A 25064-nucleotide genomic window follows, 5' to 3' on the forward strand; every position below is an offset into this window, starting at 1 on the left:
AGTATATGTATTACGGCCTACAGACCCATTTGAAAGCTACACTTAGTCATGTCAACCAGGTTTTAGGCTATACAAAGACATCTTGGGAGGTTATTTTGAGAGAGCTATTTTCCAGAGATGAGGGGACATGTGTCATGCTAAGCTAGAAAAGCAGAGTGTGATGAGAAACTGCTACAAACTTTGCTTTTTAATGATTCTGATTTGTTTTAAATGAAAATCATTAAATGTGTACCTTGCCAGTTTCTACTGCATAAGGATATCATATTCTTTGTAATAACTCCTGAAGTTTCCATAGGACTGCTTGGAGAGACGGGCTTAATGAAGGAACAGATATTGAATTCATCTCTATTGGACAAGAATCACAGATCCTTCGTCCTCATATTGCATGCTCTGGAGGAGTCTTACCCCAGGGAAAACTGGAGGATCCTGACCTGCTCTGCTGCCAAGGCCAGGATGCTCTTGAGCCCTGAACTAGATGCAAATAGGTGGTGTGAAGCCACTTCCTGTCCCAGGGTGACTCAGGGCCAGGGAAGCGCTGGCATCCTGCTCCAGGAAAGGTCACTCGCCTGCTCTGCCCTGCAGGAAGAGTGAAAACAGGGGGGTGGCTGGAGCTGGGACAGCAACATGAATTTTTGGGCATGAAGAAAATAAACAAAGCTTTGCCAGAACTGCTGCAAGAGCTAGGGACGGATGGGTTGAAGCACAGATAGACCTGACTCCTGAACACACTGTCTTCATCCCTTAGTGCAGTTGGCTCCTTGAGCTGACCTGTGCAGATATCTGACATGCTAAGCTAGAATAGAGTAGGACATGCCCATTACAAAAGCTTAGAAACTCCACTCTGGCTGTTACTATGGTCCTGCTTCTCCCTTGGGAGCTTTTTGCTTTCCACTTCAGTCGTGCTCGTATTAGGCACACTTCCACCATGCACCAAATGAGGAAAAATGGCCCCATTCTCCCTAGCTGAGTTTATCTTCTCTCARAGAGGCCTGTATTTGAGTGCAGGACAGCATGACAGAGTAGGGAATGGCCAGAGTATGGCTATAATATATTTCTTGGCTAGTCCAGGCTCTGCTATTGTCATGCTCTGCTCTTGCCACCTCTAAGGATTTAATTCTATTTGTGGGAAGGTTCAATCAGGTTTTTCAGATCTCTTCTGAGCTTACCATACCACTTTTTATGAGTTACTAATAATAACAATTGGCTAGAACATCTTGTTTTGAAAATGGATGCAGCCACAGTTTAATTAACAAAGTGCAAGACAAGTATAGGAAGATGATGCATATTGTCAGCAGCCGTCTGATATCAGTGCAAGGTATATATACTTGGCTAATGAAAGTTGTTATCCTTTTTTGGACCTGCATGACCAACATCATGTTTATGTGGGTCAGAACTGTTGGAAACATAACCCTACCTTTGTCACAGGAAAYCATAAAGTGAGGATAGACAATTGGAAATGAAAACTCAGCAAAAAAGCATCGTATTCACAGAGCCATATCAAGACATGGCTCCCTATGGACAAACAGCTGGCAGAGAAGGAAGAAGAAAAGTTCCTCACTTGACAGCTTCTAAGAATGGAATTAGCAAACACAGAGCAGAAAAGCTAAAGCAGCACAGACTCCTACATACTCTAGCTTTTTGATTTGTGAATTTTCCTTTTTATCCAGTGTCCCCCAGAAGCACATTGAGAACCTTTTCTGTGGTGTGACCTGTGAAGAACTGAGTGATCCTAGGATCAAGGCGAAAGATTTTTAACTCTGACAGTAATGCTGCTTCACAAGGTTGTGATAGGAATTATATAGATTATTATTATCTTATATTATTATTATATTATTATATATTTTATATAATATATTATATATTGTATTATATCTAATATTATTATATTATAATATATTATTGTTGTTGCTGCTGCTATTTGGAGGGAAATCTTGGAGAAGGGAATGCAAGCTTTGAGCAATTCGGTAAAAGTATCGATTGGCTCCATCTGCGGGTTATAGCTGAGATGACAGGCAGGATCAGTTTGGGAAAGCAGATTACAGGCAGAGCCGAAATCAGAGCAAGAATCTGGTCCTCAGCCCTGCCTTGGAGAATTGTGCAGTAAAGGCAAATCTCGAAATAATCTTCTATGGTTTCTCCTTCCAAAAATAAAGACTGTTGAAAATGTGCTGGTTTCTGTACATCTGTACCTTTGGAATAGGAGGAATTTCTAGTCCTGTTCTCCCCTTGGTTTTCCTGGAAGGCGCCCTGGAACCCTGCCAGTTTTCTTTGCCATGTGTGAGAGGAGGCTCTGAGTGAGGAGCCTCCTTACGGAGATCCTGCCATTCTGTCCCTGGTGGCCTGCCCCTTCCCTACTCACCCCAAGAGCCTGCAGGAAAACAGGCATGTTGCAATGTCAGTAAATAAGCAGGCAAAATCCAAAAAGACCCAAATCCCCCAAATTGTCACTGGCTTGAATAGTTCAGGTTTCTCTCATGTAATCCAGACTCAGGCCATGAACAAATTAAATACCAGGGCATGAGGAGTATATGGATTTGGCTTAAATGCAGAATATGAAGCTCCATATCTGTGTTGGGGTGGCTGATGGTGGTTGTTGTTGGTGGTTCTCCGGGCCTTTGATTGTTACCTTTTTCCTTCCCCTCTTAGTGACATTTCTGCATTGAACTAGGTCATCAGTGCATCAGAGACCCACAGGGTAACCAAAGGGAGCTGGGAATTTACATAAATACACTTTATAGTTGCCCCATGCTAAGGCACGGACCAGTGTGCAGGAATAAACAAGAGATGTGTGTGTGTGTGTGTGTGTGTGTGTGTGTACGTGTACATGGGTGCTCTTGCATGTGACCTTAGCAGTGCTCAAAACTTCTGTCCCAAAGAAAAAGTTTTCATTCTTTTTTTAATCACAGCTCTACTCTGCAAAAATCTGCAATGACACCTTCTTTCCTTGGAGGTCCAGAACTCCAGCTACCTGCACGTGACTTCTGCACAACTCCATTTCTCTTCACCCAAGCATGACAAGAGCTTTAACTATGCAGGGCTGATTGACTGCAACAGCTCCAGCACTCAGTGAGGTCTCTGACCCTCCTCCGTTCCATGTCGCAGGTGTACATTGCTTTCCACAGCCACTATCAACTGATAGCTTCTCACTGGTAGAAGTGAGAAATTCCCACTGTTCATGGCCACTGGAAGAGGGTAGTGGTGACCTGAGACGCTGAGGCTCTACCTCTACTCCAGCTTTAAGAGCAAGAGCTGGGCACTGTTTTTCTTAAGCCCCTGGATGTGCTAATCACCTGCTGGGATGAGGTTTTTCCTCCAGTATGTTGCCTGGTTTTTTGCTTTTTTCTCTACTGGGTTTTTGATAGCATCTACCTGGACAGACTGCTGGATGGTGAATGCTGATGACTCCCTGGAGGTAAGATTGGGGTGAGGACAGCCTGCTTTCCAAAGCAAATGTATGTTAGGGAGAGTTTTGATGTAGCCATGGGGTTTCTGGCATCATCGTTCCACCCTCAGGTAATTTTCCCCTGTTGTCCTGGATAAAAATAAATGAAAAAAATGAATGACTCCAGCAGCAGCAGGGGAAAAGTGGCATTTTGTGTAATTCTCTCTGTTAGACTCTATTATTCAGGCTCTGCTCTCATTCAGTAAGTCCAGGAAAAGTCTACAGGCTCTAGGTTCAAATGTGCATAAACTGGAGTATGGTTACCCTGCATTTCCAGCCTGCATGGATATTTTGGAATTGTTTTTAATTCTATATGTCAGATGTTTTGATTAAAGAGTCCAGGGTGTACCTTTGTGCTCTTCAAGTCTTTTTATCCACAGCCATTGATCTACTGGACTAGCAGAAGTTTAGAGGGAGCGTGGGGACTGGTCTTAAATCCAGGACTCGAAGATATCTGCTTAAACTTGTGTAGACATTAGCACTCTCACATTACAGAAAGGTATTGACAAAAGTAAGCTGCAAAAGATGAGGGAACAGAATGACACATGCATGCAAGTTGTGTCCCGCAGACTCCAGACCCCAAACAATCATCCTTTCGCCATCCCTCTGTACTGCAAGTCTGTATTTTTCTTCCCAGAGTGACCAGCACTTTCTGTATGCTTAAGGGCTGCAGGACAAGAGTGTGGCAATCTGCTCCCTGGAAAACTTGATGATTTATGTAATGAAGGTGAAACACCTTCCAAGGCAGAGTTTGGCTGCATATATCAGGAAGAAACTTTCTATCTGCTATCCAGTGTAGGAAAACAAAAGCTCCTCTGGATTCAGTGATTGCGATATAATGTTTAACAGTTTGAATGAAGCACAGGGAAAGGGCCACACATAACAGGCTCAAGACCGCTAGCTGGAGAGGAATTGCCAYGACTTGCTGCCTCTGTGACAAATTGATGAATTATCTGAGAAAGAAAAGGGTAAAATATTACCAGAAAAACACCTTTTTCTCTRCACTGCAAGAAACCCTGGCTGAGGTGATCACAGATCCTATGCAATGGGATTGCGGATGGTCAGCGAGTCTGATCATGGAGCCTCTTTGAAGGGTAAACAGAGTGCACCCACTAACGCTGGCTAGGATATATTCTATATTGCTGGTTAGGAAATATTCTAGATTCAGTTCAGGAGGCCGTGAACAGTCTGGAGTCAGCTGAGGATATCACCACGCGCAGCATAGCCAAATGGATCCCAAACTGCCATCATTTCCAAGCAAAACGGATGAAGGAAGTCCAACTCCCGCGTCCAGGAAAGAACCAACTCCCTTAACCCGAGGCTTTGTCACCTTGTCTTTTTGGCACAAAGGCACCTGTGCTGGGCTGTCTCTAAGTGCTCCATTAACACCAGCTTTGGCCATTAGCAACCACTGTTCTCACATTCCTGCTCTGAGTGTGAATACTAAATAATGGAGCAAAATGCCCCCAGCCTTAATACCTGACAGAACGAGCTCCCTAATGGCTCTAATGACTCACTGCCTCTCTAGGTAGGAGAATGCAGGTAAATCATCAATGGCCAGAAAGGCCTGGAATCCACAATGAGTCCTCTTTTCATCTGGAAAAATAGGAATTCAGGCAACTTTTGACTTCAAGAGAAAGGACTGCCATCCTCCAGCATAGATATTGCCACCTGGCCTCTCTCTGATGGTCGGGCCATGGAGGTGTGACCTCCGGCAGAAGCAGGCCAGGGACCGCTGGAGCAGCAGTGTCCAGAAGCACTGCAGGGAACCTGAGCACTGCTCAGAGCCCCTTGCCACCAGGACAGATACACAATTCAAGAACGAGCAAGTTACTGAAACATAGCACATAGTCTGAGCTGGTGCATTTTCCTTTGCATCTGGGCAACCTGAAACCTTGGTTGCCACAGCTCRGATGAGTGGAAGTAGCTTGTCCAGCTGCCGTAACTCACGCCCTGCCTACGTGCTTGCAGTGTTGACCAGAGCTTCCTTCAGTGTGAGCATCAAATTAAGCCTGGGTCTATTTTTGCAGTGGTTTATGCTACAAAAAGCCATAAAAACTGCTTCACAACAGGCACTGTTGCATTCACTCAGTCCCTCCCTGTTACAGCTGGATTAAAAATATTACCACTACTGTTAAACACGGTCTGTTTTACTTTTGTGTTAGGCTCATAATCATTGTATGCAAGCACCTTCTCACAATGCATTAAAAAGCCATGACTAACATCTCTCACATGTTTGTCCTCTGTGCTTTCGCCAGAAGGGGAAGTGTGTGCTTGTTCTGTCATTTTTTTTATATTAGATGTGTTTTAATATTAATTATACATAATGAATAGGCTATAGTTATATATATTATAGTCATTATRCAGTTTATGTTTTACATGCATACTTGTGTTAGGGAAAGCAGGGCGCAGGAATGTGTTTCGTAATCAGATTGGCATTTTGACCATGGTCCTTTACTCCTGGGGGAGTTCTTGGCCAGTCCCAGGGAAGCTGGACCAGATTTGCTATGGGGGAAGAAGTGATGAGGAATTAGTGCTACCAACCTGGTGCACAGCTCTGGTCACGGCACGGAGGTCATCTATGCATCGTCTGTGCTGAGGCAGGTCCCCCTCTGCTGGAAACCCCGTGAGAAGAGAGAGTGACACAGCCTGTGCTCATCAGCCAGCGCTTGCTAATCAGCCTTGCTCCCTGCTCAGGGTGCTTTGCTGGGGTGGAGCGAGTGGATGCTTTGGAAAGAGCCGAACAAGCCAGAAGGACAAACAGTACCCAAAGCAGAGGGGAGACGGTTAGGGCTGAGGAGATTAAGAGGCAGGTAACAGAAAACTGGAGTAGCATGGTGCTGGCTCAGACTGGTCCAAGTCGCCCCCTCTGAGGCCTGTTCCCATCACTCCTGCACCAGGAAACGGGATGCTGGCTCTGCATGTGCTGCACTGAGRTGGGTCCTGAGCACAGCCCTGACACAAGAAATGCAGAGAGTTTCTAAAGCCTGAAGAGCAGGGGTCTTTCTGGCAGCATTTTGATCTTTTCTGTTTTTGCCTAAGTTCAGCACTAGCACTAATAGGTGACAATTAAAACATCCCAAGAAACAACAACAAAAAAAAGCATTTAGCAAGGTTTTCTAGTCTGGGAAGCGGGTTGTTTCACAGATTAGGCCAAGATTTAAAACTTTGCACCTGAAGACCTCTATTCTGCTTGGAAGCTAATGAAGTCTGGAATCCTGCTAGTCCCTTTATTAATAGCTGAGGTGAAGAGGCTGCGTGTAAGATTTTAAAAACAATACCAATGTCAGCAAGTGAGGAAGTACCTGAGAGCAGTAGCTGAAGGCAGAGTAATATGAATAAGTCTAAGGTGATATGGGAGGAATACAAAATGGTATAAACACAAGTGGAACAAAATGCAATTTAATGAAAATATGTTAATTTCAAGCACAGCCTGGATGGTAGTAAATTAAGACAGAAGAGGAACTCCAGCTGAATTAAGAGGGACACAGTAAAAGCTTATGCCTRATATAAATAGGTCAAACTGTTTTGCATGAAATTGTTCTCTTGAAAAATACAGATTCAATTAAACCAGATTTTTCTCTCGATGCTTCTCATTTTCATGATAATTTCCATTAAATCTGCCAAAAAAGCTGAAAATTTATAAGCAATTAGTTTTCATGTTCACAAAACAAACTGTGCAGATTGTTTTCACTCAAACACGAACAGTATCTTTTCTGCAAGTCTGAAATAGTGAGTCATTTTTACCCTCCTTTAATCCATTTTACAGTATCATAGAAAACCTATACAGTTTGGCTTGTATATTATATTGCGATTGGCTAAAGAGTTCAATGCATCCTGTACTGGACTCTATTAAGTGGTTGAGATACATTACTATCCATCTACTTTGTGATGTACAAAGCATAAGAAAAAGGAATTTCTTGCATCATCCAAACAAGTACGGTTCCCATTTCCTGTGAGAGTTTCTCTGTCGATAAAATACAGTGGGATGTCTGTTGCGGCAGAAAGGCAGGCTTGAGTCCAAAGCTGCACTGACATTATCTCTGCTCCTTGTATGAGCAATCCCAGGAATGTTTTAGAGGTGCTTGTTGCCATATTTGCATTGCTAATGAAAATACCTCCCTTAATAAACTGATTTATAGAAGGCTGGGCTGGGAATGCTATCTAACTCTTCAGCAGCACTGAGACGATTAGCAATGATGCAACTGCTACGTCTGCCCAAGTCTGGATGTCTCAGTGATGAGTGTGATTCACCTGTGGCACACACGGCCCCACAGCCGGCAGCGYGCACGGAGCCCCAGGGTCAGTGTCAGAGCTGGCCACCTCTCATTTTCCAGCCCGTGTTTACAGCTGAGTCATTTGGGGGCAGCCCTTCACAGGCCTCTGGAGAGGGACTCACATTCACACCTCCGCTCTGGAGCAAACACTTTCATCACACTATGGCTACATCCCATTCAGCATTCCCAGCTTCCAGCAAAATGCCGGCCTCCRTGACTCATGCTCCCCAGTCATTTCACTGTACAGTCTCCCTCCTTCTTGGACGTCTCAGCAGGAAGAGGGTGGAAAAGACACATGGACAGCAAATTCACAGGTCATCTCGTCYACAGCCCTGCCCATAGCCTAGACAATCATCTGGCAAGAGGGATCAAACCCACTCTTAGATATCTGTGATTACAGAGGGGGGAGTCACCCCACAGCCTCTTGCAGCAGTTTCCTTCAGGATTTTTTCCTTACCAATAGGATTTTTTTTCCCTAATGTCTAATCTGAATCTCCTTTTCTCTAATTTAAAACTGTAGCAAGGACACAGAAAACACTGTCCTTTCAGTCTACCCTACCACTTTTTTCTTCTTCAAGCTAAACAGCTCTAGTTTGCCATTGACATAACTGGACCAGGATTTCTGCTGAACAATTTAGCTGACCATCTGCTGGTTGGTGGGTATATTCATTTAATATCTTTTTTTTTCCTCTTCTTTACCCACAGGTGAGTACAAAATGCCGTGGCCTGTGGTGGGAATGTGTCACAAATGTTTTTGATGGGATCCAAACCTGCGATGAGTATGACTCCATCTTCGCCGAGCACCCCGGTATGTAAGAATGAAGGATTTTTCCACAAGGAGAGGGACACCCTGATCTCAATGGTGTGAGCATCTCCTTCTCCCTGTAGCTGGGACTCAAGGTGCCCATGCTGTGCTGAGAAGCTCTGGTCACTGACTGGGACCAGGCTATGTCAAGGTCAGCAGGTCCTCAGCACGCTTTAGCCTGAGCCCATGCTTTGGCTATCAATACAAACGGTATCTGCTAATCCCCAGGCACTTAATTTAGAGCCCAGTCCTTGTTGACAGTCATCCTTGGCCAACACAGCACCCAGAAGGTCACATGCTGTCTGTTGCTCGAAAGAGTGCAAAAGACTCTTTGCAAGTAAAAGTGTAGATGAAAACAGGCTTGTAGTATATGACTGAATCAGTAGCAAGACAAACAGTCTCTCATTGGCCCTGTGTGTAGAATGGACATTTATTCTTCTCAGYGAAAGATAATTTGGTGCTTCTACAAATGACAGCCATTTTTCTTTTCTCAGTAATGTATTACATCCAGGGGAAGCTGAAGAAAGTTTCACCAAGAAAAATATTTTCCCATGGGATCTGACCCAATTACCCCACTAGCATTTCCACTCCTCGTGCACTAGAACAATCTGCTTTTGTCCTACAGTGAAGCTGGTGCTGACTCGAGCCATGATGATCACAGCAGATATCCTGGCAGGATTTGGATTTGTCTTCCTCCTTCTGGGACTAGACTGTGTGAAATTCCTTCCAGATGAGCCACACATCAAGCTGCGCATCTGCCTGGTGTCTGGAGTTACCTTGCTCATTGCAGGTATTCCTCCACTGTGGATCCATCCTGAAAGATGCCCTTTAGCAAAATGAGGAGCTGTTAAGCCTTCTCTTGCTTTGGGGAGAGGAGGGAGTGATCTTCTGGAGGGTAAACAAGGGAGAGGGAAACTTATTTGCTTCTGATGTGTGCAATATAAAACTTACCCACTATTCACTGCCTGCCTCTAACAGCAGCTACTTGAGTGTATCTGCTTTTATTTCATTTACCGACCGGGTGAATTGGCTGCTGAGTTGATTGACTTCAGTTACAGCYGTTCTACTGTGAGGAAGTCAGTGTTGACATGGCAAAGAGACAGAATTTCTAAAGAGCAAGAAACATGTTGACATCCTGGTTCAGTTCCTAGCTCTGCCACAGATTGTGTGACCTTGGGCAAGTCACTGAGCCCCAAATTTCTGCAGCTGATCTGTAACAAAGGGATAATAACACATCTCTCCTTTATAGGTGATAAAAACCTGATGGACTGWGGTGTTTTGCCGTTACAGCCAGTGGGAGAATTTTAATATGAAAATAAACAGACTGCCAACTAGGGTACTAAGTCATTTCATTTGACTTTACGCCAATACTTAACACCTATCTCTGCTTTAGCATATGCAGATTTAATAYGTAACTCATCCTAGCAACTGATAGCACATGTAAAATACACAGAGAGATTCTTTTAAACRTCCTCTATTTTTCCTCCCACAATTTGTCTGAAAAATATTGTCAAAATTTTGRAAGTCAAAATAAATAGATTAGAAATTTAAAATCTTTAAGCAACTTTATAAGTTGATAAGCTATGAAGAGAGGAGCTTTCTCCCTTTTAAAGCGGAAATTTAAAAATTTAATAACAGTTTCTGGTATCTGTGAGAGTGCAAACCCACAAGGTACAAACTGCCCTGAAAACACTCCAAATGATATCAGTAGGAGACAAGGTGACTTAAGCAAAGTGATCAAGCTGAGACAGAGCTGGGGCTAAAAACTAATGTCCCAGAAGGTTCTTCCAAGCCTMAAGTCTGAACCAGGAGACAGCAGACTATAACTCGAGGATTTTGTAGTTGTGATCTCCTCGTGATCACCGTGGTGTATGTGAGAGTGCTGTGTGGCACCTCTCTCCTGTCCTGCAGGTATCCCAGGCATTACCGGCTCGCTGTGGTACGCCATTGACGTCTACGTGGAGCGCTCCTCTCTGGTCTTCCACAACGTGTTTCTGGGCATTCAGTATAAGTTTGGCTGGTCGTGCTGGCTCGGCATGGCAGGGTCTCTCGGGTGTTTCTTGTCTGGGGCTGTGCTCACCTGCTGCATGTATCTCTTCAGAGGTGAGGAACCATCACAGGGCTGGAACACAGTTAAGGGAGAGAGCAATGGCTCAGGGTCTGCTACAGGTGCACTGAGCCAGGAACATTCTTCTGGGACTGTCTCTAGGAGGCAGGGAGGGAGGGTTTGGGTGTTCAGTCTCTTTGCCCTCTGCAACTTTGACTTCCCTGCTGGGGTACCGGTGTGGTGCTGTAGGRAGCGATGGGGACACTGATCTGCAACAGCTTCTGGAGAGGCATCAGACTCTGAGGCCACTGCTGGGCTGGCGGACGACTGCTCCTCTGTTTCTCTGGCTTTGTCATTGGAGGGCGTCCAGTGTGCTGGAAGCAGAGGTTTGGTGAGACAGTAGGTAGGGTTTCTCATCCTGGATCAGGAACATCAGGGCCATRCAACCCAAACTGTTGACCCTGATATAAACACACTTATTCTGGCAGACTTTATGTTGGATCAAGAATTATCTGTGCTCCTGTATGCAGCTTGAATGCATCCAGCATAAACATTGTATCATGGGCTCCAGGAAATCTGAGAGTGCTTGTGCGAGCATGAACTGGTCCACACAAACATGCTGGAGCTCCACTACTGCACAGATACCCCTAAATGTTTGCTTAGCCCCGGCTGCAGTATGTTCAGCTGTAAAATGGGAATAGTGTTATTTCAGCAGCGCTGTAAGGCGCATCAAGGTCTTCAGGTGTGAGGTGTGAGTACGACATAAAATGTGTTATTACACTGTATCTTGGAGATATTTGGAACGCTTCTTTCTCTGTATTTCGAAGCTTTACAGCTGAAAGTCACCAAACACTTGTTAGCAGGTCTTATTTCTCTCCTTGTGCATCACAGACACCAACTCTGGAAGACTTCACTCTGCTCAGTCCTTGAGGAAAGGCTATTCCCCAGCTGGAACAATTGTAACAAACGTGCATTTGCCATCCTCGCAAACAGCTACTGCCAAAATGTATGCAATGGACACAAGAGTATGAGGAGCAGGCAAACACACCAGAAAAAGCTCTACTTTTATTTGTTGTGGATTGTACAGAGATCCAAGGTGCTTGTGATATGGATGCTAAGTTACATTTCAAGGATGCGCTTTATGAAATGTTTGCATTATGAGAGCTTCAAATAAAAAAAATCTCCTTCAAGAAAGTAAYCTCCAAGAAGGACCATGCTTTAGGGATTCCTGTTGTCTTGAGTACTGAGGCTGCTCACATAAGCACAGACTAAAATACACAAACTCTTTCAGCATTTGGCTCCATATGAGTGAGATAAATCAGACACTCCTGGATCAGACCCCAGTCTGGGGGGGTAACAAGATGGATCTGTTCTGTGTCTGGCAATGTGCTGAAAGAACATACAAACCAGATAATGCAGGCTTCTGCTAAGAGGAGGACTGATCATCTGGAAAACATCTGGAATCTGTGCAGCCAACATGTGGGTATGCTCTCCTCCTAAAGGAAGCTTGAGAGTCCAGCAGAAGATAAAGAGTTGTTTTAAATGTCTGGCTGTATCGTTGGCCCATGAATATCTACACCGAGAAAATACTGTAAATTCAGGTACATCCTTTCCTGCAAAATACAGTCTTTTTCAGTAATCATTAAAATGTACATTAAGGATTCACTAGACTTGCTGAGATCTGGAAATTGTCAGCTTCTTTTTGGCTTACTGAAAGTTTTGCCTGGACAAAAATGAAGTGAGAGAAGATACGAGATCTCTCCCTATGCATGACAGATATGTCAGCTAGAAACTAGGATCAACAGTTGTAAGATCTTCTACCCCTTTCTATCAAAAGATTTTAAAATCCAGTTAAGGACTACATTCACCTACTGCACTCTGGGCTGCCACAGGCTGGGGGAGGCTAGACTTCCAGCCATGTCTTCATTAAGGGGTTGAAAAAAAACCCATGTGTTTTAACACATTTCCCAAGGATAGATGCAGAAATGCTGACAGCCCTTCAATGCTTTTGAAGGAAAGAGAAGCTGATTCACAATTTACTTAGGGTTGGTAGGAACTGCTCAAGTCCAGTCCTTTCTTCCATGTCATATGATCATAGGCACCAGAAACGGAGAAAAGTCCTAGAGACCTTCTGCAGAGATGCACCTGCTCAGTGGCAGTGGATTAAAATTAGTAGAGTCACAAAAGGGACATGCACACTCCTAGGAAACATAGCAACTCAGGCTTCACCAGACACATGCTTTCTCCACTGAGTGTGTAATGGGAGGGCTAGATGGGGAATACTACCTTCCTCCCCCAAGGCAGCATGAAGCCCTCCTTATGTTATCAGGGCCAGAGGCTGATGGGAGGGAAAGGGCTGGAGACCTGTGTGGACTGTGTCCCAAAGGATATCTCTGACAGCCCCCAAGACAGAAGATTAGGGGCTGAATCCTCTCACAGATTACACTGGAAGCAGCATTTTGTGCTGTAGCACAGCGCTGACCAGCAGCAGTGAAAATGTAGACCTCAGTCCTGACCTGAATAGTGGCTGGCTCCTAACCAAATAAAAAACAGGCCCTGAGAGCAGGCAGGACAACAGCAGGTCCAAATGGCTTTGCCACAGGCCCAACCACCCTCGCAGAAGGTTCAGATCGTAATGTAACCACCTCAGCAAGAGATCCTAGCTGCATCTCTGCTTCCCAGACAAGGGAGGCTTCATGTCTGCAAAATTCACGCTGCTTCAGTTTTCAGATATTTATATTAGCCAAACTGATGGCAACTTATTGCCATGAGTTGAGCTATTTTGAACAGATGAAAGCACAGTAGAAGAAGTGATGGGGGCTTCTTTACAAAGTCCTGAGAGATGGGGAGTACAAGAGTTATGTGTAATGTGATGAATTCACAGATTATACCAAGAATGCCCAAGGAGATCTGGAAGCAATATGAATTTATGCCTGTTATTCCAGAAAGGTGGAGAGACAAGGCTGCATCCAGACCTTTTTTTACTTTTGTATGGTCATGTCAGAAGCGTGTATTTGCTGCAGGGTGTTCGTGACGGAAGAGATGTAACTGGAACCATGTACGCAGGGAGTGATGCTCTGGGGACTTTGTGAGCCAGCTTTGGGGCCAAACGCCTGCCCAATTATTGGGTTATGCCCCTGAACCCTTGCTCCTTCAGGGACAAGCCATGAGGGAGAGGAGAGGAAATCCACTGCAGAGGCAGAGCTGTGCTGAGCTCCTGCCCTTAGGAGGGAGTTCCTGTCTTCCTGCTCCTCTCCTGGGAGGCAAGTGCTCTCCTGAGCCTGCCCAAAGGAGAAAGGATGCTGTGACTCCACAGGCTGCACCAGCCTGACTCATTCAGGGCTGAGATGCTTCTCCATGGGAGGTGTTGAGCAAAGACAGCATCACTTGGACCAAAGTCCTGAATCAAATACTTCCCAGACTACACAGACAGTGTGTTAGTCCTCACCACTGATACTCAGGGATGCCTGCCAGCCTCTTGTTGTTGTTTCCTATAGCTCTTTCTGAGTCATGAAGAGATCACCTCTTGCTGGGAAGATTTGTCTCTCTTTTAGTCCAGGGAGAATAATCTGGGATCACCTGCTAACACAGGCGCAATTGCAGATCTCAGACCATTGGTTTCTTTTGTTCTTTTTCTGGATTTGCAGAACTGCAGTTTGGAAAACTTCTGGGCCTTTGTCCTAATGGTCTTCAGCTTGTTTCAGGGTGGTGAGAGGTGTTTTGGGGCTTGCAATGCAGGGGTCACACCAAGCAGAGGCTCTGTGGACACTTATGGGCTAAACATCTATGATGTGGCCAGGGGTGAATATAAGGGATTGGTCTCATTAGTGCCTCGAACCCTGTGCTCCTCCTGGAGATGCACAGGTAAGGCATATGCATACCCCAAACGCTATCTTAACCCAGGGTGCACTCTCCTCAAATATATATGTATATAAAAAAATTGCATAATGTTTGTGAGCCCTTCTTTTCTGCAGAATATAGGTAGAATAAGGGTTAACTCTTTAACCTTGTCCCCATTCTCCTCCCACTGTATGATAACTTCGAAGGATCTATCGACTGCACGAGAAGATTAGGAACAGGTCATGGCCACCCCTAGGTTTGCAGGCTTAATGTTTTGTAACAACCAGTCCAATGATGCATTGCTTCATTATTCAAATCTTGCTGAGAGTCTATCTGATGTTTTGATCAGTTGTTAATATATAATTGTAATTCACTGATTGATTTAATTGCAACTTTGATTTCATGACTGCAATGTTCAGTTCTCATTAGCTTGTTGTCATATTGTGATGCCAATCTAATCTGGTTTGGTTGTTTATTTGTTAGCAATAAAAAAACCAGAAAGTATGCAGAACTTGTTTTTTCTTTCAAAAATCACAACCAGTCCCTAAGGCTAAAGATGTTGTGGGTGAGCTCAGGTATTAAGGCATTTTCTTTCGTTCTTCCAAATTCCTATCTACATCCTATTCAGCAGCAGCTTGCTGCAGGGGAGTAGGGTCACCGTATTACAATAGATTCACTCTGTCTTCTCAATTGCTATTGATAGCTTAACAAGRCTTTTTGCTTAGACACAATTTCCAGCTGAGACTCAACATTTAATCCTTTAGTGCCAACAGGAAAGCTTTTAGTGTTCTCCACTAACTTCTAAAGAGTATTTTTGCATGTTTGGGCATCTAGTCTGGTTTAGTCTCTTTGCTTCCTTTCCCAGGGCATAGGCAGATTCAGGGACCTAGCTGAGATCTGGCACTTTGACATTTCCTGCTGTACTTGTCTTGTGATGTCTCCTTGAACTCAGGGCTCCTCATCACCCTCTCCACTGATTGTACACCACTTGGTGCAGCCTGCCAGGGCTCCAGCTAGTTGCAGGTTATGGAAAATAGAAATGTCTTGTAGGTAAGTTGTTTGATAAGTTTATTTCATGCCCTACAAATAATAGTTATCGATTTCCCATTTTCATACAGGTTAGCAATAGTTATATAATTTAAAAAAATGACATCTGCAGTAGCTGTCATTTTCTGCAAGTAATATTTCATCCTCTCACTGTCTCAATCAGCCTTGTTAATAGAGATCTCTTATTGAGACCTTTTGAACTAGACCATCTCCTAGTGCAGTCGGATATTTTCTAAAATATGGATTGCCTCTCTTTTCATGCACAGTCATGTGATTTTTGTGCAAATTCACAAGATTTGAGCAATTATTTTCATCAGATAAGAATGTTACTTCAGCAAGCTATTTTTCTTACATAGCTGTAATATTTTGAAGTATAATAAGTGAAGTTGCCTTTGAATGTCACATTTGTCTCTAACTCCACTTTCAAGCTTCACCTAGGAAGGTGTTTTGCCAGGTGACCTGCTCTGATTCCTGTAAGGGAAATCACTTCTGTCTTGGAAGGAAACATAAAAGACAGCAGCACTAACAGCACCAGACCTTGGGAAAGTGGAGTTTAGTCTTGGAGGCTGTCCAGGCACTGTGGCATTAACTGCAAGCACCAGGCCTCATTGCACGCCTGTAGCAGCAGCTCTTCAACAGCTGGCAGACTTAATCATCAGTTTTGGCACATCTACTTCTAATCATTTTATAAACGTGCAAAGAGAGAAAAATGAAACAAAATCCCACCACAAAATACAGGTTTGGGGAAGCACAGCTCTCAGCTAGGGCTGGACCCTCACAGTTTGGTCTTTTGCAACTTTTAAATACTGTGGGCGAGCATTTAATCACACCAGCAGCAGCTCATGGCACTTAGAGGTTTTTCTTTCAAAGCTGTGCAAACATGACCAATACCAGACTCCCAGAGCAGTTAAATCTAATTGCCCCATTTCCTAGACAGGGGAACTGAGGCAGTGAGGTTAAATGAATAGCCTGAGACCACAGAAGAAAGTAATGTCAGAGCTAAGGATTGAACAGATGAGTTCTCAGATCACAAGCTTATAATCATGCTGATAAGAAACATTTCCCTTCCTTTCTGCACACGGGCTGTGTTCTCAGATGGCAGGGAAGATTTGGGACTGCCAACATTTGCAATTTTAAAACTGATATATCCAACAGCCTCATCTTCTGACCCAGTAACTGGGAGGAGCGTGGGATGCTCTTGCTGGGAAGAGCCATTTGCAGGGGTCTGTTGAGGGGGTGAGAACTTCAGTTTGGGAGTAAGGAAGACAAAGATACCCTTTCTTAAGAGATTTGCAACAATAAGCTCGAACCAGACTTTTCTGGAGCCTTATTCTGTCCAAGCACTGTTACAGGTTGCTGAGGACAATTTTCTCCTGGTAGCTATTGGGTCCCTATTGTAAAATGCCTCTCAGGGAGAAAAAAAAAAAGAGCCAGAATTGTGCCATCTAGTGACCCAAAGAGGACGAGCATCTGTCCCTGATCCCATCTTCCTTCTCCCTATGCAAAAGGTTTTAGACCATAATCCATAGTCTTCAGATGATAATCAAAAAACAAACAAACAAACAAAAAAAAAACCCCACAATAATGAGCATTTCTATTATTTTCTGATCTTTTATGTGCAACCCTCCTGGCAGCCCAGACTGATCCCCTGTCATGACTCATCTGCCCTTGTTTTTACTCTATTTTGCCTGAGAGCCAGTTTACGACTTTATTATTCAGCTCTTGACGTGTGGAGGTGAAAGTCCAGCCGTGCTGCCTCTCCACATTCCCTTTGCCTTTTGCTTCCAGATGGTCACCAAGCAATTAGCTCCTCTGCACTGCTTCCGTTTTCCCCTATCGAGCCTTACTGACGACAAGTTCCCTCGCTAATATATCTGCCTTCCAGTGTTTTCTGGGATTTTTCTGGAGCAGTTTGCCATGTCCTCTCAAAGTTAACAGGCACTGTAAATTACAGGACGAGTGGAAGTCAGAGGGCAACAGTGGAACAAGTGCAATTTCTCTGCACTTCTGAAATAGACTCAATTCTAAGATGCTGAATTACAAAGAAATGGCTCATCTTTCCTTTTATCTCTAGAAATGTCAGCCAAACTGCATTAGCTGCCTTCATTAAGGCTAAGTGCTTACAAAAGCGTAAGATACCAAGCAAAATTGCCGCTTTTCTAAGAATGGGAGAAACCTTGCCCATTCTGCTGGAGCGCCTGGGGGTAAAGGAACAGGCTGGGAGAAGCTGTGCTCGCGGTGCAACGGTAGGTTGGTGGGGCCACCCCAAACGCCTTTGCAGAAGGAAGGAAACCAACACTTTCTCCATTTTACTAGAAGGAAACCAAGGCCCTGGATGATAGGGAAGGCAGTGGGAGGAGTAGGGCAGGTCCCGCCATGAGCCTCAGAGCTCTGCCACCAGGCAATGCTGGCTCCTGTCCTCAGGGTGCAGGTTGTCTGCCAGAAAGCGCGTGTGGGGCTACACCACACCAAGCTGCCAGGCTGGTGAGGAAGCTCCTTCTTTCTCACAGCCTTTTAATCACTTCCCTGTATCCTTCCCCCACAGGCTTTTAATGGGAGCAGACTACCCTCCGGCAATCAGAACACTCTCAGGTTGCTTTCCTTCCCTGCTCAGTGTCAGCAGTAAGGTTGGTTTGTGCCCAATTAAAAAAAAAACAAAAAAACCAAAAAAACACTCATGAAATCTTTCTGCAGATGGCTCTTGCTCCTGTGCAGTTTTTCGAGGAGCCAAGGACTCCCACTGTGTTGCACAAGTACCACAGCAGATGGGTGCTCACATGCTGGTGATTCCAGCTTGAGCCTAATTTTATGATAGCCAATGGCTTGCTGACTATTTCTATTATGAGCCACCTACAACAATTTTGACTGAATCATTTTAGTTCTTTTTGAGTAAAGATACCCCAAACACAAATGCAAATGCATTTTAATGCACGTTAGTAGCATGGAAACACAAACCTGTGCCTATGAACATTTCTGCAAGAGCAACAGCCTCCTTGGTGCACTGCTGAAAGTCTTGCTTGCCCTCTGTTGGGTGTCGGGGGAAGAATTTACAACCTGGGTAATGAATGCTGCTTACTGGACCTTGTGAAAGAGGGTCTCAGACTGATCAAGGCCCTGAAAACTGAGTTTGTTAGCCTCTCCTGTCATCTGATTAGAAGGTGACATTCAATGAAAATAAAGGCAGCAAAGTATTTAGAAGCAAGCAATTAATAAGCAGGAGACAATAATGTTTTACGCAGCATATAATGCAGACAACCTGTAGAGTTCACTTCCAAGAAAGGGTCACTGAAGCAAATGCAGCRTGTAGGTTTGAAGGAAGCATTTGCTGATTTAATGCCTGCTAGCAGGCTATGCAAGCTGAAGAGACAAACATAATCAAATCTCATGCTTCAGGGCATAAATTGAAGGGGTTGAGTAGTGGAAGTAGTTATGTATATACAAGGTCTGATCCTGAGAGGTGCTGATTACCTGCAGTTCTTACTAAGTTCATTGAGTGAAAGGACACTCAGGGATCACTCAGCTTCTCCACTGGCTGAATCTGTACTTGTTTATTTTCCTTATTAATAAACTCTGTAATATTTTAGCCTGCTGGCACAAACATTCATTTTGCTACAATAACATCCATTTCCTTTTACACAAGAGTCAAACATTAAGGCTGCTTCTAAAATAAGATTTTATGGAGATAATTTGCTGCTGTTCAGGCAGAGAATTTGTCTCTCAAAATATGCTATTACTCTTTACCTAGCTAAGGTACTTATAGGGCCTCATTGTGAGAATATGTGAGCACCTCAAAACCTTTAACGGATTTATCTTCTCAGTTTTCTACTGAGCAGGGGGACTGGTACTAGTCCCACTTTACAGGTGGGGAGCTGCGGTACTAAGTGGGCTGTGGGCTACAACTAGTCTTTTATGGTCCTTACTCCAAGCCCGTCTTTGGCGACTGTGGCTTCCCAGGCRCGTGCTGCATGGCACCTGGTGAGATGTTACCCTTCAGCTTCTGCACAAAGAGGTCTGAATGCAGTCCTGAGCTCTCTCCACTGAAAGCAAAGGAAATCTTCATTTTCATCTGGAATCCAGATAAGGGGAAATTCTACAACTTTCCTCCATAATTTAAGAACTAGTCAGAGTAATAACTCTTAGGAATGGCTTAGGCAGGGTCGATCCTGCTTGGGTATAAGGCAGTCTGGTGACCTTCTGAAGTCTCTTCCAGTCCTTTCTGCAGTGATCACCTCAGAGAAAATGATATTTTTTAGCCTAATATATTTCCATAGCTAAGGACCAAATCACTGACCCCACAGTTCATGGCTGTGGGAAACTGCCATGTGGGTCCTGAGATGTACAAAGTCTGTTGTCCTGCAATGCTAGGGCAGGAGTAGTGAATTGGAGACAGTCACCATGAAATTAAGAACAGCTCAAATAAGCAAAACCACTTCTTTTGTGTTCTGTAGCTAGTTCCTGATGCTGCTACTCTTCCCATAATCCCCGTTCCTTGCTTTCCTTCTGTTGGCTGTAAATTTGCTGCATTTTGCACTAGACAAATCTGATATGTTGTGCTAAATATTTTAAAYGTGGCAAGTGATCCTTCATCGCAGAGTGGCAGGATTGCACTACATTGTAGTAGAACAGTGTGACTTTGCCAAAGGGTGTTTGTTGGCACCGTGCCGAGTAAAGGAGGCAGCCCAAGTTTGAGAAGTAACTATCAAGTCATTTATCAGCATTCAGTCCTAAAACACACAGGGTTGCACTAGCTCAAGCAGCCTTAGAGGGGTAAATCTGGTGGATAAGCCAGAAGCCCTGGGTACAGACAGACCTTTGAGGGAGCTTCTTGAAATTCAGAGCCATATCAAAATGTCAGCCTGAGCCCCTGTGACAGATTCAACACATGCGTTTAGCATTTATTCTGTTACATTTTGTCTCCACTTTTATTTAAAATGAAATATGTGCATTCTCTTGGCCAACTTGAGGAAAGGGCCAATTTTGCTCTCATACGACTGTAGCATAATGGAAGATCTCCGACAAAGCGAGTGGGATCCTAGTCAGCCAGCATGTGGTGCCTAGAGCTTGTTTCCCTTCATAATATCCTCATAGGATGGAGGCAACTCAGCTTCCCCAAGGCTGAAACATGGGGCAGGAGAAGAAGACACTTCTGCATTCACACAGGAGCTTGGAGATCCAGAAAATGGACACTGAGGCGCTTCACTCACTGGGGAAAAAGCAAAGCAGTAACTGTACAACAGGCAGAAGTGAAGAGGAAGCATGGGGATTAGAGGTGTGAGTGTAGGAGGAGCTGTCAGACCACTTGGAAACAAGAAAGACATTCTTGAAGCATGGCATCACAAGGCATCTCATCATGAACTGCAGATGCAAAACGCCAGAACAGAGGAACTTGGGTGGGTTTGTGGTGGTTCCTCTCCACGGAGACACTGTCCATGGCCACCCACAAAGCAAACAAAACTTCCTCTGGGAAGGGCTTAGTCTAATGACAGACAACGGGCTTTATTCTTTGAGGGACTCTTGCTTGGCCCAGCTTGCTGGTGTTACTGTCAGTAATCCAAGTCAGTGCTGCATGCTACACGTAGTCATTATAGCCCAGCCCCCAGAAGGTCTGGATGCTTCTGGAGAAATGCTGAGGACAGTTACTGCAAGGAACAGGATACACCAAGACAGCTTTCTAACTCATCCCAGAGTGTATCAGCCATTCAAGCTGACTGCTGGGGTGGCTAAGGAAGACCTGTGAAGTCTGCCTGAGTGAGCAATTCAGGTCAGCAATTCAGAAAAAGGCTGCCTGATCTCAGGCAGTGCCTGGAGCCAAGAAACATCAGGCTGCAGAGTCCGCCTGGCACCAAGGAGAAGGTCTCACTCCCCACCAGTGCCAGCATGACTGAGCCCCAATTAGGTACCGTCAGAGCATGAAACACACACCGACAGCTCTGAGTTCAGCTGAAGGTGTGGCAGGGGAAGAGAACAGGATCTGGCTAACTTTATCCCTTGAATCCATGGTCAGAACGTCCCTCCAAGACCCCCAAGTTGGGCATTACACTGCTTTACCTAGTGAATGAGAAACACAGCACCCAGCTGCAGTCCAGCTCCCACCGAAGCCTGGATTCCTCCTACTGGGTTTTGGAGGGGCTTCCAAGGAGGCTGTTGGGGCCAAGGAGCCTCTACAGTAGGTAGAGAGAGGACTAACCACAAAAGGCATCAGAGCTGCTGAGCGCAAACACAGCCAGGGTACGCCAGTGGGGAAGGCAGCTCCGCTGCTTCAGCCAACACTGGAGGCAGAAGAGGATCCCACAGGACAGGAGCAAGGCCAGGAAAAACAGCAGCAGGAACCTGAGGAAGAGGCAGCACAGGGAGGACGGGGTGCGATCACCATCTGCAGGCAGCGTGGACAGATGGCTGCGTGTCTTGAAATTAACATATACATTAATGTATTTTGCAAATAGCTGTTATATATTATGCTTTCTCCATCAGTATACTGAACATAATCAAAGTCCATGGAAACCAATTTCTCAGTGCTGAATGCACAGTGCTTCGTGCTGGCCAAAAATTCAAACATTTCTCCCTGAAACCATTCATTGGTTTTGCCCGGCTCAGTCATCAGCATACAGTGAGGAGGATATGGATAAATGATTCCCATTAGTCAATAAAGACAGAACACAGGGACAACCCAGGAGCGATGCTTTCTAGCTATCAGTCTCTCTTAATGCCTTTCTCTCCATATATCCATCAAAGAATATTATTTGCCAGTTTTCCTTCTAAAATAGATTTGAAACTTACCACACATACCAGATGCTCAAGTTTTCATCACTCTGCCCAGCACACCTAACAATGAAAACACAAAAGGGACCTTCAGTTCAGCATGATGGGTTCAGGTACACATCTATCAGCATGAAGAAAAACAATCATCATAAGCATGGGATTGAGAAGTTTTCCTCCATTGAAGGATCCCTATGAGAAGTTTCTCTACTTTGATGGGAGCAGATGTAGACGACATGCGAAGCGGCGTGCAGCTGGTTTGCCCTTCACCACATGCACCCACCACCAGTGGCCTCACTGGGTCCCCAGCAGAACAAATGGTTGCAGGCTTCTCTGTTCTCCCTGCCTCTCTTGGAAGAAAAACCAAGCGACCTTTCCTGGTAGCCCTCTTTCCTTTTCCATGTTTGCATGCCTGGCAAGAGCACAGCACCCCCAGGAAGAGCCTGACTGGGCGCAGCCTCCGCTCCACGCTGCTTGCGCCCTCCCTTGCAGAAGCAGGACCGGRTGAGAAAGCAGAGAGCGAACACTCACCTCTCGCCAAGCTCACAGGCATGTTCAGAGTCTGCTAACTGAAAACACACACGTAAATCAGAGGGGGCAAGTCTGGTTTCTTACCAGTATAATTACTGATCTTGTCTTGGAGCGGGAACTTGGAGAGGAAGAGCTGACTCCTGAGCTGTATAAATCTGACAGATAAAAACTAGTCATCTCCCTAGAGGCAGTAGGGCTGAGCTTTTAACTCTGAATGTCTGTGGTCTGATCTAGCCCATACTGAAATCAGTGGATAAGCTCACGGGCAGCTTGATAAATTCAATACATTTGCAGATGAAAGCTAGGCCAAGGGGAAAGCACTTATTTTTATGTCAAAGAGGGAAGTCCAAGAGCAGAAAGACAAAAGCAGTATCAGAGATGTGTTTACAGAACTGGAATTGGTTATACAGAAATGACTGCYGAAGAATTTCCACAACTAATCCTTGTTTGGTAGCTTCTTCTCCTGTGGTTAATTGTGAATGTAGCTGTAAATTGGAGCTGTTTTGGATGGACATTCAGTCTACCCAGCATTTTCTGTTTTAGGATAGTAGTAGAGCATCATTCCCGCAGTCAGGTTTCAGGTATGTGTATTTGCAATTGCAAATATGTGAACCTGAGACTTGTTTTTCAGGTATATTTTCTACCCTCTGCTCAAGTAAGCTTATTTACGCAAGCCTCTTAGCCTCTGTTTCAGATTATCTGGATGAAAAGCTACCACAGGGGTTCATCAGTAAGACTGAATCAAATTCAATACAAATTTTGGATGATTCACGTTAGATGTGTTTTAACATTCTTCCAATTTTGCTACAAAAAAAACTCGAATCAGGTACAGAATTGCAACAACATCAGGAAAAAGAATAAGCAAGATGGAAGAAATAAGATTCATTAGCATATAATTTGCAGATCATTACTTTACTTTGGATTTACTTCTGCCTATATCCAAAACACATACAGATTTCTGTCTGTCTTTGAGTCAATGGAAAACTGTTGTGTATTAGAAATTTCTATATAGACAAATCTCATATTACATCTCTAACATGGCTTCTTTGTAAGGGTTTTGTTGTGCAAAGCCTGTATCACTGTAAACAACAAGAAATCACCCCACAAATCTCTGTAACATGTCTGATCATGTGCACACTACCTTTCAGTTTAATGGGAGCAGGATCAGTCCCCAGTTTCAACAGAGGTCTTTAGGCATAACAAATCTTTCATATAAAACATTATCCATGAAGTTTTATGAACGGTTGAATCTTGAATGAAGAATAGGGAAAAAGACAGAAGATTCAAAATGAACTTTTCCAGACATGTCCTTTTAAAATTGAGCTAATTTTCCATGTCATACATGCATTGTGGTGCAGAATATTTTAATTTGTTTTTTTTTCTTTCTTTTTTTTCCTTACTCTTCAACTGGATATTAGAGTAACAGGTCAAAACCAGACAGCTGATTGCTGTGATTACATGTGGCCAGAGTATTCTTCATGGCTGAATGACAACCTCTGGATTCTCTTTTATCATTCTTTAAACAACCTCAGCAGAGCTTCCACAGCTGCAGCAAGGTGCATACACTCTAAGGCAGTAATCTATTAATATTAATATTAATCTATTAATCTATTAATCTATTAATGCATCCAAACACCCACCTTTGCTGCTGAAGATTCATGATCTTCCATTTCAATAGCCATAGGTAGAATAAAGGATTAATATATTCATGTTTTCTCTGCATTAATTAGAATTATTGTGAATATTAAATCTTCCCCAAATTTACCAGGTCCTCAAAAAAAAAAAACTTAAAAAAAAAAGTGCTGGTGACTAAATTCTCCAAAAGTAGAAATCCCCCCCCACCCCCCCCAAATCAACCTGGTCCCAGTGAAAGATTTGGTTACCTGGAAGAACGTTAAACACAGAATTCCAGTGTCTGTGATCCATGAAGTGAAACACAAAGCTTGGGGTCTCCACATCACTAACAAAAGAGATGCGTGTAGAGCTTTGTTTGCAGCAATGTTTTACTCTCTGTGATCTGGTGCTTTTAAAACTCTACACTTTGTGCCTTCAGCCACAGAATACATTACCCAATGGTTTCTTGTGCTTCAGAAATTACCCCTAGCCCAGGAATGAATTCTAGTTTGCACAGACACACTCAAATAGCTGCTAGAAGTTAAATGAGCACTATTTTAAGGTCAGCACCTTGCAGTTTTATCAGCTCTTTCATAGCCGTTCAGAAATTCCTGTTGTTGCACCTCAGTTCCATATTAACCCATTGCTGTATTTAACAGGACCTGCTTCATATAAAGAATCAGCGGAGACTGTATCCTGAGGCCA

General features: G+C 44.2%; 2 protein-coding genes across 2 annotated transcripts; one reads left to right on the plus strand and one right to left on the minus strand.

Annotated features, from left to right (window-relative positions):
* The first annotated feature begins 3292 nt into the window (after positions 1-3292).
* Positions 3293-11602, plus strand: CLDN16 (claudin 16). Its single transcript, XM_026071018.1, has 5 exons — positions 3293-3412; positions 8425-8527; positions 9150-9314; positions 10436-10627; positions 11463-11602. The coding sequence occupies exons 1-5, from the start codon at positions 3299-3301 to the stop codon at positions 11600-11602; spliced, it is 714 nt and encodes a 237-aa protein (XP_025926803.1). The 5' UTR covers positions 3293-3298.
* Positions 11603-20512: 8910 nt separating this feature from the next.
* TMEM207 (transmembrane protein 207) lies at positions 20513-24706 on the minus strand. Its single transcript, XM_026071031.1, has 5 exons — positions 24629-24706; positions 22746-22783; positions 22236-22280; positions 21646-21788; positions 20513-20661 (listed from the first exon to the last, which is right to left on the minus strand). The coding sequence occupies exons 1-5, from the start codon at positions 24701-24703 to the stop codon at positions 20513-20515; spliced, it is 450 nt and encodes a 149-aa protein (XP_025926816.1). The 5' UTR covers positions 24704-24706.
* Positions 24707-25064: the final 358 nt, after the last annotated feature.

This window comes from Apteryx rowi, unplaced genomic scaffold, assembly GCF_003343035.1.
Source record: "Apteryx rowi isolate R43461 unplaced genomic scaffold, aptRow1 scaffold_32, whole genome shotgun sequence".
Lineage (NCBI taxonomy): Eukaryota > Metazoa > Chordata > Aves > Apterygiformes > Apterygidae > Apteryx > Apteryx rowi.